General features: G+C 42.6%; 1 protein-coding gene, 1 long non-coding RNA gene and 1 other non-coding gene across 3 annotated transcripts in view; all 3 read right to left on the bottom strand.

Annotated features, from left to right (window-relative positions):
* Window positions 1–6: 6 nt before the first annotated feature.
* LOC140321670 (uncharacterized) lies at window positions 7–2785 on the bottom strand. Its single transcript, XR_011918996.1, has 4 exons — window positions 2699–2785; window positions 2311–2356; window positions 724–762; window positions 7–548 (listed from the first exon to the last, which is right to left on the bottom strand). It is a non-coding gene; the product is annotated as an uncharacterized lncRNA (long non-coding RNA).
* On the bottom strand, window positions 2187–2258 carry LOC140321956 (small nucleolar RNA SNORD26). The gene has a single exon (XR_011919073.1). It is a non-coding gene; the product is annotated as a small nucleolar RNA SNORD26 (small nucleolar RNA).
* Window positions 2786–13706: 10921 nt separating the features above from the next.
* The window catches only part of KPNA1 (karyopherin subunit alpha 1), a 29201-nt gene continuing 23941 nt past the window's right edge, over window positions 13707–18966 (bottom strand). The window contains exons 11-13 of the mRNA XM_072422742.1: window positions 18469–18596; window positions 16990–17168; window positions 13707–16904 (exon numbers count right to left, since the gene is read on the bottom strand). Coding sequence (XP_072278843.1) covers window positions 16717–16904; window positions 16990–17168; window positions 18469–18596 — 495 coding nt within the window. The 3' untranslated portion in view covers window positions 13707–16716. The remainder of the gene's footprint in view (window positions 16905–16989; window positions 17169–18468; window positions 18597–18966) is intronic.

Below are 18966 nucleotides of genomic sequence, written 5' to 3'. Positions count from 1 at the left end.
GACCTATTTACAGCCAGGGGACCCTAAAAGGACCTAACAATCTAGGTTTATCCAAACAATTCATAGTATTAGGCCTCAGCTTTAGAAGAAAGCCCAAATCTGTTCTGCCCCAGATATATTTCAGTAATGGCTGATCTTGCTATAATAGTTATTCAGAATAGCTGCATTGACCGTGAGGTTTGTTGCCATTACTCCCCACCATTTGTTGGCTATTACCATTACACCCAATGTTATCAGAATCCCCTATACATGACACCCCGGTCACATGATGAGCTACAATTCTCCAATGCTGGAGTGGGTGGCATAAGCGTGGCAAACACCAAGTATGTCTTATTAGCTCAAACGTTATAGGTGCCAACCACATATCAGGAATTCTATGCTACTTGTTTCTGCAAGCTGATTCTACTTTAAGCTATAAAAAGTGATCATCATTGTTAACAAGTGATTAGGAAGTCAGGATACATACCCTGCTTGTGTTTTCGGCATGCCATGTGCAGACCAGAGGCACCCCGCTGGCATCTTGTGCAGGACAATTGAAGGGAAGCACCCTGAGGAGAGAGAGAGAATAATTAGCATTCAGAATAGAACAGATAAAGGATTTACTAATCCCAGCAACATCTCAGAACAAAAGTTTGACATTCACTGACAAGTCAGACATATGCTTGTCTATGTTGATCATCACAGATGAATAAAACATTCCACGTGTTATAATTTAATGCTCACCTGTAACGCTGTGCGGGGATCAGTCTCAGAGCGGGAAACCTAAAGGAGGAAGACATGAGAGTTAGAAGATCTTATATCAGAAATTGAAACGTTATCAGCAAAACATTCGTGTCAAGTCAAAGCCACCGGGGTTTATAATGTGATCAGGCACATGGTGGTATCTGCTCAGGGTTCATGTGGAAAGAAACCCACACATGGGGAGAACCTGCAAACTCCATGCAGATAAGTGTCCTGGCTGGCATATGAATCTGGGACCGAGCGCTAACCACTGAGCCACCCTGCTGTCCCTAAAACAATGTTATACTCTGCTTGCATTCCAGGGATCACCAAGTGCCATCGGCTCAATGACATCTCCATTCATATATATTATGAGCAATCTGATAATCTGCCTGGACTACAAGCATAAGGAAAGCGCTCCGCAGTCATGGCCTCTGGCACAGATCACAACCACCCAGCTCACCATACATAATCCAACTACAATCGGTTTGAAAGACATGTGGCTCGGGGCAATTTATACCCAAGGAAGCTCTATCGCCACCTGTTGGTGATCTTGTGGTATGGCTTCAAGTTAGAAAAACCTAATACACATTAGCCAAGTACAAGATAATCCTTTGCTGCTCCTAACATTTAAGGGGTTAAAACAACTTTATAGAAGGCCATGGGCTATGTTCATTTCTTAAAGATGTGGCAGCCGCAAATACCAGCATGAAGAGTAAAGTTGCTGCAAAAGTTATTTATGGAATATTTTATTAGTCTGGGATTACTTGTATCTAAATATTGGAAACAAACTTCAACCAAATGGGCTTTTGTATGTTGACTTCCTAATAGACCTTGGTCCCTCATGAAGTCAGCCATACAAAGCTGCACTGGGTAATATTTAGAATAGATTTAAGCCAGCTCCAGCAATCCCATGTAATGAGCTCACATGTTCTATAGCCTGCAGTGCTGAGATGCTCATCACCTCCCCCATTCATTCGCTATGGGGTCCTGGAGTATTTGACCTTGAGAAGGGGTAACTCAACCAGTGGTCTGAAGACAGCCATACCAGTTATTCTAAGGGAATACAATGCAGATCTACTAAATATATTCTCAACTGATGTTGGATCAGCTAAGAGATACCATTCTTTGCATGACCAATGCTGCAACTTAGGAGTAACCGCACTATAGGTGGTCAGCACCAACGTGGACCACACACACCTCTCCCAGCTGCTCTTTGTTCCTCCAATAACTTACTAATGACTTCCTCACTCATAACCTCCTCACACGCACTGCTCCAAGACTTTTCTAGAGCTGACCTGACTCTGGAATGGTCTTCCTAATCCCATGGAAAGCCCCACCCAAAGCCTAAACACAGAATGAATGGGGGCTGCTAGGAAAAGAACCGCAATATATATACAAAACGATAATAGGGCCATGCAAGAACAAACAGACTAATATCAGGGAAGGGATTTGATATTTCAGCCGCCACTCAGCCAGTAAAGTTTCATCTCCACTGCCAATACAGAAAGAGAGAGTTCAGGTGATCATCGCTGTGGCCGAGTTTTATAGAGATTAATGGCGGGAAACTCACAAATGTAGAACACTTACCGAAATCAATAAACGTGACTTGTGGATTCCATCCAGCAGCTCCAACCTACAGAGTAAAGGTAGAGTTCAGACATCTACACCCAATAAATACAGAATATAACACTATAATAATATATATACACAGCTCAGAGACAACATCTGTCCTCACGGTGCTCAGAACAGGTCTGTGATAAGTCTCATCATAGATAGCACGTGACCAAGGACTGCACCCCAGCCACGTGTTCACCAAGACAGGGCCTAAACCACACAAAGTACAAAAACCTAAATATAAACCCAGCATAGGGATAAATATCAGAAGCCCAGGGATAAGGATGAGTTCCTGCACACTACGGGGGAGAATGCAGAGACCCCACACCAGGCAAGATGAAGGATGGCACCGGATTATTACCTGAGCTCCATGGTAGGGAGAGCGGTGGAAATGGCCGATTGTAACTAGACCGGAAGGTTTTATACTATGTAGGGTACGCTGGGAAATTATCCTGCGCATGTGCAGTGAAGAGCTTATCCTGCAGAGCCGAATCTCATAGGACGCCGATCTGCTGTCCCCGCCCATTCCAAACACAGCCCATCTGCTGTCCCCGCCCAATCCAAACACAGCAAATCTGCTGTCCCCGCCCATCCAAACACAGCCCACCTGCTGTCCCCGCCCATTTCTGAGCAGCTTCCGTTAACCCTTTGTGGTCAGTAGTAAAGCTTTTGATTTTAATGTGTAATAAATACATTTAACCCTTTCCCTATTATGCCTTGCTTTGAAAGGTTTTACCAATAGTTAATTAACATTTGCATCTATATTATTAGTATCCAATTAGGTTTTCACACATTACCTGGAAATGGATAATAGGGCTGGGTTGAATGTAAAATGTATAAATGTGTGAAAGTCTCACCTGAGACAAAACTTTATTGGGATGCTAATAAAGGACATTTAGACTCTAATTAACCCTTTTTAGGAGAGGGGATCCTATACCTAAAGTATTTTTGCTTGAAAAATGCTCCTATTGGTCCTCTGACCCCCTAAAACTTTTGGTGACAATTTTATGTTCAGGGGCTTCAATTACCATAAACGCACAATTACAAATCATCAATTCCCGGAGATATTTTATTAATAATTTAGGACAAAACACGCCTTTTTATACATATTAAGGTTTGGGACATCGTCCTTTGGGACCCCAATAATTTTGCTGACTAACCCTAAAAACCACAAAATTCTGACTTTCCTATTGATTACAATGTAAAATTTTAGCTGACAGTAAAGGGTCAATCCGAGTTATTCTGAAGGAATCTTGGATGAGGAATTTGAAGGGGAAAATATAAGCAAAGGAAAATGGAGCAATGGGGAAAAGTGAACCTGATAGGGAAAATGAATAAAATGAGTGAAACTGGATACAATCCACCGGTGAAAAATTGATAAATACATCTGAAAGAGTCTGATTCATGGAGATCGGTGCTAATAGAATTGCTGGTTCTGACATGTTACCTTAGGCAACAGCACAAAGTGACCTCAGATTCTCTTTTTGGCCATATTGATAACCCAGGTGGATGATTTTGGGGACTAAGGCAATGCCAGAGTCATCCAGACATTCCGAGACCTCTCTGCAGAGATGCTGCACGCAGGGTCTGTAGGAGAGAATCTGCAACACCCAGGGGGAATGTCGTTAGGTCTGATGAGATATTCGGATGGTGGGGTCAGAATTTGGAGCCAATACCATGAAATCCCCGATCCTTCCTGTCTGTTATCAATGGTTCAGGCTGGTGGGGGTGTAATGATGGGGGGGGGTATTTTCTTGGCACACTTGGGGTCCTGTAGCACCACCTGACCATGGTTCAATTCCCACAGCCCACCTTAGTATTGTCACTGGCCATATCCATCTCTTTATAGCCGCAGTGTCCCCATCTTCTGATACTTCCTGCAGAATAACGCTCCGTGTCACAAAGCTCAAATCACTTCCTGTGGGGTCACCGGACTCCAATGGCCCCCCACAGTCACCGGATCGCCATCCAATAGAGCACCTCTGGGATCTGGTGGACGGGAGATTCCCAAAATCCCTGAGGAATGTTTCCAGCACTTTGTGGAATTATTACCATTAAGAATGACAGCACAATGAAGGTAAAGGGGTATCCTACCTAGTACTGGCAAGGTGTACCTAATAAAGTGGTCAGTGAGTTTTGCATTTTGCGGATTAGGATCCTCTACTACAAAAACGGTGCGGGGAGCGGAGATATCCCTCAGGTAGGTCCATAGCGGCCAGGGTAGGGTCACCATGACAAAATCATGTCTCCTTTAGTAGCCATTAGCCGGCCACTAATCATTTTATTATTATTAAACATATTACACAGCTATAATGGCCTCGGACGGGTAAATATTTTTGGCCATCTGGGATTTGCATTGGATCCAGAACCCTGAAACCATAGGGCAAATATTCTATAGGATGAATGTTGTTTTTCATTTTATCCTTATTGCATTGTACCATAGAAAGGATAATTCATTTCTGCAACTACAGGGTGCGGCTATGGGGTCATACGCAGTGGGGTCACCATCAGATACTTGTAGGTGCCATACTAGGGAATCTTGTGGCCCCTAATGCTTTTAAGGCATTTTTGCTGTAATGTTTTTAGAATGCAATGCTCACCAAGAACCTACATTGTGAGCCAGTCAGGTAAACTGATCCAAGATACAAAACCAGGAGGAGAAGATGTCCAAGCCAGGGCAGAACCTGGGGGAGGGGAGTAAAGCTCGGCTTTATGGTTCTTAAATGATTCTGTGCCCAGTTATTTCTTTCCAAATCTTCTTTCTGTGACACAAGGTGATTCTCCAGTCATGTGTGTGGCCCCCAGCCCTGCAGGAGTTCTTTTGATGGCCCTAAGGCACTGGCCTGCAAAGAGGAGCTTCACTTAAGAAATAAAGGGGTCCTTCCATGGGGTCCACTTCCATTGGCACCAAAAAGAGAATATGCATATACAAAAAAAATGGTTCCTGGAAGTTTATGGTGACAACTACTGCAAACAGAGCAGGAAATCCCGGGATGGTTGGGGTGAAATGTTCTCCTTGGCTGGTGCTAGTCATGAGTGGACCCTCTCCTGACCAACCAATGGAGGCGCTAGATGATATTTACCCTAGGAACCCCAGGAATATCCTGCCCTGGCTCCAAATATATCATCTTCCAGGAGCCTAGGGTTACATATTATCTTTTTTAATGGTGGAAGGGGAACTGAAAGGGAAGCAGATCTTCCAATTGCATGGAAGGTCCACTGTACATTCATGAGATACGGCTTTAGCATGCTGCACTATTTCTAAAATGAAGGGATGGTGTTGGTACCCATGGCTCCCCTTTATACATTGCTCCATTAATATAAATAAGGAATCGTTTCCCATCCTTTAGGAAAAGGTATCAGTTTTTGGCAGCATGGTGGCTCAGTGGTTAGCACTCCTGCCTTTGCAGCTCTGGGTCTTAGGTTGGAATCTCGGCCAGGACACTATCTGCATGGAGTTTGCAGGTTCTGTCTGTGTGGGTTTCCTCCCACATTCCAAAAACATACAGTTAGGGTAATTGTCTTCCCCCAAAATGTGTCCTCAGATTCTGGTAATGACATATGACTATAGTAGGGACATTAGATTGTGAGCTCCTTTGTGAGACAGCTAGTGATATGACTATGGACTTTGTACTGCTCTGCATAATATGTCGGCACTACATAAGTACTGGATAATTGAAATAAAAAAATGTTGAACCTTTATTGTACTTCACGTGATTAGGGGAAAGTTCCCACCAGCAGTTTTTGTAAGTAGTACTTTGATTAATAAGGGGTTTGCGCCATTTTCTATCACTTTTACATTCTTGAAAAAGTTTTCTTTTGGTATGACGGGTTTTGGAGGACTGAAAATGTAAAAAGAAAATCATTGCTTTGCAACCACTTACACCAACAAAGTTTGATTTTAGCCAGGATGTCCCCATGGATTTTGTTAAATAGTTAGAAAAACTCATTGGGCTTATTTATAACATCTGACATTCACTCAAACATTCCCTGGTGGGACTTCATTACTTTTACATGGACCTGGAATAATCCTACATTAGAATGTTTGGGGAATGTCTGATTCCTTGTTTTATAAATAGACCCCATTGTTTGAAATAGAAAAGGACAACGCTTTAAGCTGCGTACACACTTCCAATTTTTGTCGTTGGAAAGGATCTTTCACGATCCTTTCCAACGACAAGGGAGTGCACGATGCATGAACGATGCTGTCATTCCATGTGTTTCTTCCAGGCACTTCAGCTTTCTAACCAAATCATACTGTTAAATCAATTGGTTTCCCCCCATAACGGCATTAGCCTGCGTTAATGATATAAAATTATGGAGCAGCATGGTGGCTCAGTGGTTAGCACTCTGACCTTTGCAGCGCTGGATCTCAGGTTGGAATCTCGGCCAGGACACTATCTGCATGGAGTTTGCAGGTTCTCCCTGTGTTTGTGTGGGTTTCCTTCCACATTCCAAAAACATGCAGTTAGGTTAAATGGCTTCCCCCTAAATTGACCTTAGACTACAATAATGATATATGACTATAGTAGGGACATTAGATTGTGAGGTCCTTTGACTCACAGCTACTGACATGACTATGGACTTTGTACAGCGCTATGTAATATGTTGGCGCTATATATTTACTGTATTATAATAATATTATGGTGGTGCTGGAAGTGACAAAAATTAATACCAATATGACTTGGATATAAGGATAATTCTTCCACCTGGAAAGCGGACTACAACCCCCATTATCTGATACAGATCAAAGGATTACAGAGAGAGAGGATGATTGATGTTCTATGGGGGGATGTCTGAGAATCATCAACACAGTTTGTACGCATTCCATGTGTTTCTTCCAGGCACTTCAGCTTTCTAACCAAATCATACTGTTAAATCAATTGGTTTCCCCCCATAACGGCATTAGTCTGTGTTAATGATATATAAATATAGAGCAGCATGGTGGCTCAGTGGTTAGCACTCTGACCTTTGCAGCTCTGAGTCTCGGGTTGGAATCTCGGCCAGGACACAATCTGCATGGAGTTTGCAGGTTCTCCCTGTGTTTGTGTGTGTTTCCTTCCACATTCCAAAAACATGCAGTTAGGTTAATTGGCTTCCCCATAAAATTGTCTTTAGACTGTAATAATGGCTATGGGGGGACATTAGATTGTGAGCTCCTTTGACTCACAGCTAGTGACATGACTATGGACTTTGTACAGCACTATGTATTATGTTGGCACTATATATTTACTGTATAATAATAATATGGTGGTGCTGAAAGTGACAAAAATTAATACCAATATGACTTGGATATAAGGATAATTGTTCCACCTGGAAAGCAGACTACAACCCCCATTATCTGATACAGATCAAAGGATTACAGAGAGAGAGGATGATTGATGTTCTATGGGGGGATGTCTGAGAATCATCAACACAAAGAGCTTACAATCTAGGAGGTGGGGGAAGTATCACACAATAGGAGGGGGATATGGAATGGTGGGAAGTAGTGAGGATTTAGGAGACAGAAGAAGGCGGGTAGGCGGGTTTTGGGGGCTCTTTTAAATGCACAGAAAGTAGGAGCAAGCTGAATAGGACGAGGAGACCATTCCAGAGAGTCGGGGCAGCCCTAGAAAAGTCTTGGAGCCGTGTGTGTGATGAGGTTATGAGTGAGGACGTCATTGGTAGGTCATTGGAGGAGCGGTGAGAGCGGCTGGGGAGGATTTTTCTATCAGAGCAGAAAGGTAAGTGGGAAAAGCGCTGCAGAGGGATTTGTGTATCAGGTTGGTAAGTGGGGCAAAAACTGTGGAGGAATTTGAAGGCAAAGCACAGGATATGATTTGATTTTAAGGTGAAACGGAAGCCAATGAAGAGAACTACAAAGAGAGGCAGCAGAAGAGGAGCAGTAGGAAGCCTGTAAATGGGGTAGGTAGCTGGGAAGGCTGTGTATGGGGTAGGTAGGTGGGAAGGCTGTGTATGGGGTAGGTAGGTGGGAAGGCTGAATGAAGCTCCTTAATTCGATATATTCCAATTAATAATAGGCCTGGGTTAGTTTACAGGTATGGTTCTTTAGCTTCACTTCATAGAAAACTTGTGGAGTGACATCAAAAGTGCAGAACCAAGAAATGCAGAAGAATTGTGGAATGTCCACCAATCATCCTGGGCTGGAATACCTGTGCACAGGTGATAGAAGTTGGCGGACTCCATACAACACATACATGTGCAGCAGTTCTCAGACACAGAGGTCATAAAACTAAATATTAGATCAGTGATTGAAAGGAAAGAAAAATCTGGAAACAAGTTTTAGTTTATACAGCAAATGTTTGTAAAGAAGAATGCAGACACTGCTATTTTATTGAACAGCCTGATATTCCTTTTTCTTCACTTTCTGTAAAGGAAGAACACAAATTTGATAAATTATAAATGTTTTAGTTTGGAAAAGATTGTACAGATTTCCCAAATGTATTCCTGTGTATGGAAATCAAAGCTATTAGAAGAATTTTCAGCTTTATTCACCTTTATATAAGCACCCTGCTATTATTCTGTACACAACTTTTACTCCGCCAGGAGCTGGGAGACAAAGAGCTGTGACTAAGGTCTGCCAATAAACGTGTTGGCCATAATGTGCAAGTATAAACAGCATGGTGGCTCAGTGGTTAGCACTCGGGACTCGGGGCAGCACTAGGTCCCAGGTTCAAATCTCAGCCAGGACACTATCTGCATGGAGTTTGCAGGTTCACCCTGTGTTTGTGTGAATTTTCTTTCAGGTTCACTGGTTTCTTCACACATTCCAAGAACATGCAGTTAGGTTAATTTGCTTTCCCCAATATTGTCCTTAGACTGTATTAAAGACACATGATTATGGCAGGGACATTAGATTGTGAGCTCCTTTGAGACAGCTCGTGACATGGACTTTGTACAGAGCTACATAATACGTTGGCACTATATATTAAAATAATATTTGCACATTATGGCTGACCTACATGCTAAAGTGACCCCACCAAATGTTTGGGTTGCACTTTGGTTCATTGATCGCCCCGTGGTCTTCTTCAGGTTTAGATTCTTCGCCATCTTCATTGGCTGAGTGGGGATGACAGATTATGCCAGCACAGAATGTCTTCGTAAGAGTTGTCCTTTAATAAATCTCTCGCCTACCTTCTAATTACAGGCTGGCATGGGTAGTACTTACCTTTCTCCTTATCCATATACAGCACAACCTTTAATTAGGGATCCTCTTCTAACCAACATGCACACTGCTCCCCCAGCCATTCCTATGGATGAGCTATAAACATGGCAGCCTGGTACCATCCATTGGACTACAGCTCATCTATAGAAATAAATGAGCCCACTGGCTACGACTTTTGTACATGGGTCAATGGGATGGGAATTAAGAACATGCATTGTTCATAAGTGCATTGAAGTAGAGAATCATGGCATGTCCTTCTGAGCAAAATAAAAGATTTGTATGCTACCCACCTGTGTAGGGCTCTCACTATTCAGTCCTGCCCATTTTAATTCTTCTACACAAAAGACCACAAACCCCTGGGCTTTGGTGCTGGGTGGTGCTCCCAGATAAAAGGGTCCTGGGGAGATCAGTGCCTTACCTTGGGTGGTGGTGACATCCTGTAGTCCACCAGGAAAAGGGACCTAGTGGTGCCGCAGTAATATTATTACATTTGACCATTATCTACCTATTACAAAAATGGTTGGGATGTCACTGCAGTTAGGAGATCCCTGGATTTCAGGTATTCTTCTGCACTGACAGCAAACATGGGGCCACCTGCACGTATTACAGATTATTTTTTACATATCACGGAAAACAAACCTAACTCAGGGTGCCAAACATGCCGCCATTTACCCGACACCTCGCCGGTATCCTCACCTCCTGTGAGAATAAATGCAAAAATATCATCACAAACTTTTCAAAGCCTCTTCAAACATTTGTATTAATAACAAAGCCATATGTGAATCATTATCTATGCTTATTCTACCAGAAATAAAACCAAACCAGCAGTGTGCACACAAAGGAGTGACTGGCGTGTGTGAAAAGAAGTGTACGGGATAGTGCAATGATTACAGTGTCATATTCACCAACAATTCACCTTCTCAATGGACAGGGATTGTGATACAACAATGGTGGACATATGATTGTCTGTGGAAGGTGACTGCGTGCTGTAAGGTGTTAAAAAATGGTTACCCTCTGTGACCATAGGGGGCTGTCATGGCTAAAATTACATTGGGGGGGCTTTTTCCTATCAGTAATAGGGATCAGCAAAGTGTCCGGGTATAGCCGGGTCATTCCCGTGATGGCCATGGGACAGCAGCTGGTGTGGCCCAACGCTCCATTGCTGCTGCTACAGTTCCCTAGGGAGTCCTCCGCCCAGCAGCTAAGTTGTCTCTTGAAGATGAAACAACTTCCACCCTGACAAACATAATCCCTTCATTCCTTACTTGTTTTTATGACTGCCTTGGGAGAATAATACAACAGAGCTGTCCAACCAACATTCCTCCAGGGCCAGGAGCCGGACATTTGTAGAATTTCCCAGAATGGTGCCCGCCAAGGACTGGAGTTGGACAGCCCTGTGAAAGAGAATAGAGAAAATGGCAGAAGACTCAATATACAATGCAAGTGCTGTTATTGGCAGGATCTCCAGGTAGGAGACCTTGCATATAGTTTTTGTTACTGTATACAGTGCAGCATACTAAAGATTTGGGGCTTAGGTGTGTACACTATTTCTGTTCTGTGCCGTCACATACAGAAAAGTTGGTTGTCAATGATCTGCAATGGCCAAATTCACTTCATTGGTGATTCTAGGTGGTGAAAAAAAGATCAGAGGACATTGTAAGATTCGTCAGATGATTGACACCGGAAGACCAATGGTCAATCTCGTCTCTGACATTGGTCATCAATCCAACCAGGTGGGTTGAAGAACGACCAATGGGGAACGATTGCTGAGCTTTATAATAGACAAGAGCACAACTGGGTGCTGGGTGCATTTATCTATCACTGGAAATGATTATCAAAGATCATTTCTTGTAATATTAACCCGACATCTGTACAGGACTTTTATTTGTATCAATGTCTGGATAAAATTTACCTGTGTTGTTCAAAAACAAAAATCATGCTTTAAATTAAATAGTAAATCCTACATAGAAATGTTATGGATTCATCGTGCCGGCTTTGTGCACAGTTCAGTATTTTCCCTTGACCCATAACCACTCAAAAACAGCCGGGTGGTGGTCATTGAAAAGTGCCGGGTGGAGTGCCCAGCTAAAAGGGTCTGGGGAGAAAACGGCGGAAATAGGGCAAGGAAAGAGAGGCAAGGGCCGGCCTGATCACATGATGTCAGATCAGTAGTTATCTTCCAATCAACATTAATCCTGGTCAACTAGCCCTTGTAAGGAGTTGTTTGGGGTGCAAAAAAACCCAATATAACCATGCATTACCCACTGAAACCAACGAATTGTGAACGCAAAGAGACAGATATTGTGTACACACCATTGCCAACAACTGGATCCAAATACAAAATTGTACGTTTGCTATTATTCTGCAGAACTACAGCATTATAAAAAGTCAAATGGAACAGCAAAAAAAAAAAATAGACCCGAGTCCACCGGTGTCCATACAAGCCAAGAATGCCCATAAAGAATATTTCAGGCAATCTACAGCTATATGAAACGACCTTACAATTTCACATACAGTTCTAGATAATATAAGTAGACAATGCCCATTGTTTGATGTATCGTGTCTTTGACAGGGGTGTAAGATGACAACATTGTACAGATTTGGCTATTTGGGCGTGTATGGTCGGTTTACCTCTACATTCTAGAATAAATCTCTTATCCAATATGAAGCAATGACATTTTTTTTTTTGCATGCACATCCTAGGCAAGACAGTAAAAGACCCTGTGACACCAGTGTCAGCAGCTAAAGGGTTAAAGTCACTGGGAAATACAGCGATGACAGAACTGAGGCAGGTTATAAAATAATAAAGATGTACCACAGATATCGAGCAGTGTAACTCTGGAAGGTTCAATGTCCTAATAAGCATCTGTCCCAAAATCAAAGAAAAAACAATAAACAGTTCCCCTAAGATAAGGACGTGGGTCCAGTCCAATAGAGCTGAAAGTGCAGTCAAGGTTAAGAATTGCTGTGTTTTGTCCTCGGTTCTCCCCGTAGTGCAGTGTTCCGGGGGCAGGCGACCCATCTCTTCCTGCACCCGCTTTTGACGCGCTTGGCCTTTGAAGTTTGGCTCTGGATTGAAAAAAGTCTTTTTCTCAAGTTTAGCAGGTAAAATGACGAATATGAGGAAGGTGAATGTGATCTGCAAAGTCTGTGGCACAAAGGAGAAAAACAATTAAAAAAAAAACAAATGGAACAGCCGACATTTCCTTGGCAGGGTGAAGGGGTATGGGTGATGTGAGTAAACAAGAGGGCAATGGGTCTCGGAGATAGCAATGCTCCTTATTGCTAGGAATATATCCATTGTGTTGTCGGAGGGGTACATCCCACAGTCCGGCCCCCTGTTAAAATGGAACGGGGAACGCAAGAGAGGACGGGGAATCTATGGGAGATATTGTAATACTGTTGGGAGGAGATTCCCATCTCAAGGTGGACACAGACACACACACACACACACACACACACACACACACACACACAGTGGTCTCCCAAGACCTTTTTTGGAGGGCGAACCACCCGACACTTTTCAGTTTTGGGTGGTAGCCGAAAACTTGGGTCACAATGCAAAGGCCACCCACCCACCTACAATTTCTTCCCTCTGGGCGTTCTCATCTTAAGGTGGACACACACATACACTGTACATAGGACTCTGCTCAGATGAGATTCCACATAGGATTCACATCTTAAGGTCCCCATTCTGGGGAGAATATGGATATATACATAGGACTGTGCTCAGATGAGATTCAACAGGGGATTCGCCTCTTAAGGTGGATTCACACATACAGTGCTTAGCTTGGTGCACCACCAGGCCAATTTTTGGGTGGTTACTGAAAAATTAGGTCACAATACAGGGGCCAGTGCCCACCTACAGTTTCTTACCACCCAGCTTAAATAAATTCTGGGGGGAATACTGCATATACATATCCTTCTATTGCAATGAACAGATTGAGCACTGCTGAGGGTCGGACAGATGCGTTTGGGTGCAATACAAAACTACAACACCACAACCCATCAGGGTCCATTCACAACTGTGTGTGGTGGTTTCAACCATGCATTACCACAATACACCCTGGTGAATGGACCCTTTGCTTGCTTTTATGTTCCTGTTGGGGATCAATTCCGCTAAATGTAATAAAAACTCCAGAATTCACACTCCTGAAGTGTTTCTCTAAAAAGCAGACTTATATACAAATTTCAATATTAGAACTTCACATTAATTTTTTTTAATATAATTTAGAGATTGTTAAGAATTAAAGAATAAAATGATTACAGATACACCTGTCTTATTGCTTGTGATGCTGGGAGTATCCTGGTTCGCTGTTTTTTTTTGAGGCACCTGAAAACGTTATACATCACTTATTTGGGTACTGATTTATGAAAAGGAACCCATTATAAATTGGCATGCTGGGCACCTAGGGTTCACCCACCATCAGCTGTAAATATAGGAAGGATACATTGCTAGGGATTGCCCTGTCACATATAAAGTGCATGTTACCCATACAATACATGGCTACAAAATACGCAAATTTCCTAATTTTTTAAATCTTTAAAAACCATTTGTATAACACTAACAAATAATAGTTCAGTATTCTTCCTGGCCACTTTTAGCTGGGCACACCACCCAGGAGTTTTTAGTAATTACCCGGCAGTTTTTGGGTGGTTACTAAAGAGTTGGGTCACAATAACGGGTCTGCCACTCACCTACAGCTTCTCCTCACCCAGCTTAAAAGAAAAAAGTCTTGAACACTGTAGTATGATAAAATAATCAAAACATTGTCAGTTCTGCTCAGTACTCCCAGGTTTTGGTGTCCAATAAATCAGGTAGGACTGACAACACTGCCTATTATTTAAGTGCAGCAGAAACAAATATTAACTTACAGCAGTTACAGGAGTTTTCTGTAGTTGCAGCAACAGGAATGAAACCTAGACACACACTTTAATAAACAGGGAAAGATCCTGATATAATAAACCTGCTATTGGCTGCTATTGATGGTTACCTGGCTGACCTTCCAATAGTAAGAAATATGTCTGCCGATGATTGACATAAATGGATGGTAATGAACCCAATTAATGCCCCCTTTGGATTCTGGATAGTCTTAGGTTGGGTACACACATGCAATGATGGTCATAGGAAAGGATATTTCACTATCCTTTCCAATGACATAAAATCTGCACAATGCATGAACGAGAGATATACATACATCGCTGTTCTGCTCTATGGAGAACGAAGGAGCAGCACTGCGCTGCACTTTAATTATGATCGCTCCTTGTGCGTAGATCTGCTAGGGCGGTCATTGAAACGAAGGAAGACGAGCACTGTACACACACCAGATTCTCGTCCAATATCAGCGATTATCGGACGACAATCATCTGACTTGTATACATAGCGCTAGTCATTTTTTAATCAAGCATATAGAATATATTATTATTATATATTTTTTAATGCCCTCAAATGCAATCTTTCCCTATGGACAAAAAAAAAAAGAACCATCCCAAATCAGTGAACAATGAACCGCAGGGGAAAGGAACATTAATATTTTACAATTAGGCATTCAGTATCGGCAGGAAAAATCCTCAACACAAATCTGTGGGATGTACCTGACAGAAACACAAGGGCAACGGATAAAAAGGCCAAACGATATGATTTGTGCTTTAATGTGCTGATCCAGACAGGTATTGTTTTAGGGATGGGAGGAAAATGTCCATGAATATTTTTTTTTATGGTTGTAAATCCAGAAAGGGCATGAAGCCGAGCTGTTACCCCTTTCCCATTCCGGGCATAATGTGCACCCGGTCTGGTGAGAAAGGAGGGATTTGGGTTTAAAAAGGTCACCAATTACCTTTAAAAAAAAAAAAAAAAAAAAAAAAAAGAAAAAGAAAAAGAAAAAAAAAATGGATTTGGGAACATATATAATGTTTACATTAAAATAATGCAATAATTTACACAGCAAACCAAAATTGCTGCATTCATGAAAATAAAAATATATATACTCTAAACTACACCGGGGTATCTCTGTAAACCAGATATATGAAGAGGGTGGGGTTGGGGATATAGAGAAGACTTTGCCTGCGAAGCCCAAATTCAGAAGTCGAACATCGGCATGCAGAAGTACGATCAGTCTAATCACATTTCTTGGATGTCAGTTTGTAGGGACGGGGAGAGTCTTTACTTTTTTTTTTGTGTGTGTTTTTTTTTCTGTTTTGTAATTTAAAGAGTCGCTAGAAAAGTCTTCACAAAAGAATTTGAAGTCCGTCGTGTGTCTCTGGGGAAGCAGTCCACAGTCTTGTGGTGTTTGGGGATTGAGGGAAGAGAGAGACACAAAAATAAAACATGAGCAAGTAACAAAACTAAATACTCAAGGCAGCCTGTAGAGATCATTGAAAGAGCTGAACCATCACTTCCACGGATTGAGATGGCCAGACACAATTTTACGTTTTCTTCAATCCTGCTGAAGGACAGGTAGGATTATCCACTACTTTTATTTTTTTCGTTTCTTCCGATCATGACGACTTTTTTTTTTTTTTTGCCCAGGCTTGCACATCACACAAAGGAAGTCTCCAAGCTCTCCCTCGGAAAATCATAAGCCAGGCAGCAGTATCATAGAGGCGATTCTTCTTTCGCACCAGCGCGTCTAAATGTCATGTATGCGTCCTGACCGTCTCCTCGGGTCCTGGATGTTGCCGGTTGAAGCTGTCAGGTGTTCAGTTGTTCTGTTTTTTTTTTTTTTTGCTTTTTTTTTTATACATATATATCTTTGTCACTAAAGTCGATTTTTGTCTTTGTAGCGTACATATTTGAGTCAAAGGTGAAATGAAGATATGTTAAAGCACATCGGATGGGTTGACACCATAATAGTGGCTTCTACAGAGGCTCAGCCCTCTCTTATTTTTGGCCAGGGAGTCGTGCTCCTGGCTCCGCTGACAGCGCCGTATGTTGAAAAAAAAAAAGGGGGGGGAGGGGGACAAAAGGAGGTGGAAAAGGGAAATAAAGGGAAGATGGAAGCCTAAGAAAGGGAGACTATAAGCTGCTTTTAGGGGTAGAAAAGTAAAAGGCAGCAATGAGAGAGGTGAAAATAAAAGAGGGCAATTGGGGGGCATTAGGAGTGGACAGAAAGGTGTATAGCGCACGCGGCAATCAACTGAGCAAGGATCTGAAAGGAGAACATGAAGATTACTGTGTGGCATGCTGAGCCCCCTTCTGCTTTTTTTTTTTTTTTTTAGAGCTGGAATCCCTCCATGGGTGCTTCTCGCTGCTGGAATATGTACTGCTGCTGGCTGAGGTCTACTTGTGGGGCAATACTGGTATCTTCATCCTCAGTGCCAAAGTAATGCTCGATCAGGTCGAAAGCCTTCTGGTAGATCTCCTGGTTTTCGTGACTCTGCAGGAACTCAATCTTGTCTAGACCTAAAGATGGGAAGAAAGCACAGGGGTCACCATCGTTCTATAAATCTACTCAGGCGCATCTAGGTACTCATGTGTGTGCACTTACCATAAGCCTCCTCTATGAGGGCACAGTAAGGGTTTATGCCTGTTCCATTGCGCTTGGCCTCTTGCTCCCCCAATCTTAAGATATTTTCCAGCCCGTTTAGGGCCACCTGCACGATCTTGGAATCCATGACGGTAAGGAGATCACAAAGGGGTTTGATGCAGCCCAGATCCACCAGATACCTTAAAGAAAACAAAATCAAGGAGTTGAAAATCTGCACAAAGATGGTGCAACTTACGTCTATCAGCTGTGTGTATTGTATACAGGCAAGAAGTGAAATAATTTACAATATAAAAAATGGTGCAGAGAGGAAATCCAGCCGATGTCCTACTTGCTGTATGTGGAGGAATTGCAACCTGGTCTGCACAGTGGCATTCAAGTATGGAAGGGGGGGGGGGGGTATATTCCCCAAATCAGCATAAATAGAACTGGACCACTGTAAATCCTCCCCTCTGGTATTTTACTAACCCGACTCTCTCCTGTGCAATCTATCATGAATGCTGCAGCCAGACTTATCCATCCTTCCCACCTACCTACCTGATACACAGCCTTCCCAGCACTTCTGCTGCATCTCTTTGTAGCTCTCTTCATTGGTTTCCATTTCACTTTAAAATCAAACTCAATCTCCTGTGCTTTGCCTTTAAATCACTCCACAGTTATTGTCCCACTTATCTTTCTGACCTAATACAACCCCGCCCTGCTCCAATGACTTCCTCACTCATAACCTAATCACACACACAGCTCCAAAACTTTTCTAGAGCTGCCCCGACTCTCTGGAATTGTCTTCCTCATCCTATTGGGCTTGCTACTACTTTCTACTTCTTTATAAGAGCCCTCAAAACCCATCACTTGACCCTCACCTACCTGTCTGCCTCTGTCTCTTAAATCCCTCACTACCTCCGACAAATCCATATCTCCCCTCCTATTGTGCGATTCTTCCCCCACCAGCTAAACAGATATTTCAACCTTCCGACATAGCCCTTACAATATTAAGGTTTTATTTTTCTTTATAACTTGCCATTATTGGATAGAATAGGGAAATTTAGAATGCTATGCAGGGCATCTCGGTAAAATCTGACCTAAACAGTGAAACACAGCATGTCAGCATGATGCCAAATGCAGGTTTAATTTGTGAATGAAACCTTAAACCTTCACGTGATGGCTATGCAAATACTAGTATATTGATCACATGATCAGGAATTGCTTGGATTGGTTACTGGTTGTTTGTTGAGACTGAAGTAGTCAGTGACAACTCACTTGCAGTGTGCAGTTACAAGTGCCAGCTGTCAGAGGAATAATCATCTACAGATTGTGGACAGTAAATTGTTAATCACAGGTATCTCTGGATAAATCATTAATAAAATTGCAACAAAAGAACTTTTGGAACATTTCTCCTCTGTGCACACCAGACTTTCAGTCTAAGAAACCATGAACCTTTATGGTAATGGGTCATAAGAATATTATATCGTAAGTGAAACTTACTTGATCTGCTCTGCTGATCCCCCGGATGTGGCGTTTGTGATGGCCCATGCTGCCTCCTTCCTTGTCCTGAACTCTGCTGTCTGTAGGATGTTAATGAGAGCTGGGAATATGTCAGCGTCGATCACCGTCTGTAAGAAAACACTACAATGTTACACCGGGCTTGGGATTTCTGCAACCTTAAATTCTTTGTGTCGCTTGTTGTTACAGGTTCTCTTCTTTGCGTGGTGGTGGGCAGATACTAACAGTACTACATAATGGTATGACGCTGCTCTCTGCAGCATTCACCTGTGAGTCCAGGGTTAGAAACGGAACTTTGACTCCCGGGGCTCACATGAAGTGGTGCCGCAGACTGGTGCCTGAGCAGCGAAGCTGCTGAAGACAGCACTCAAGATTGGGTAAGTGCAGGAATCATTTTTGGGAGGTGGTAGAGGACTAAGCTTTTCCAAAGCTGGAAGTTCTCTCAATAAGAAAGCAAATCACTGCCTACTAAAATGAACC

This window comes from Pyxicephalus adspersus, chromosome 1 (assembly GCF_032062135.1).
Source record: "Pyxicephalus adspersus chromosome 1, UCB_Pads_2.0, whole genome shotgun sequence".
NCBI classification, from domain to species: Eukaryota; Metazoa; Chordata; class Amphibia; order Anura; family Pyxicephalidae; genus Pyxicephalus; species Pyxicephalus adspersus.
Note: the sequence above shows the minus strand (reverse complement) of the source record. Positions and strands in the feature narration are given on the sequence as shown.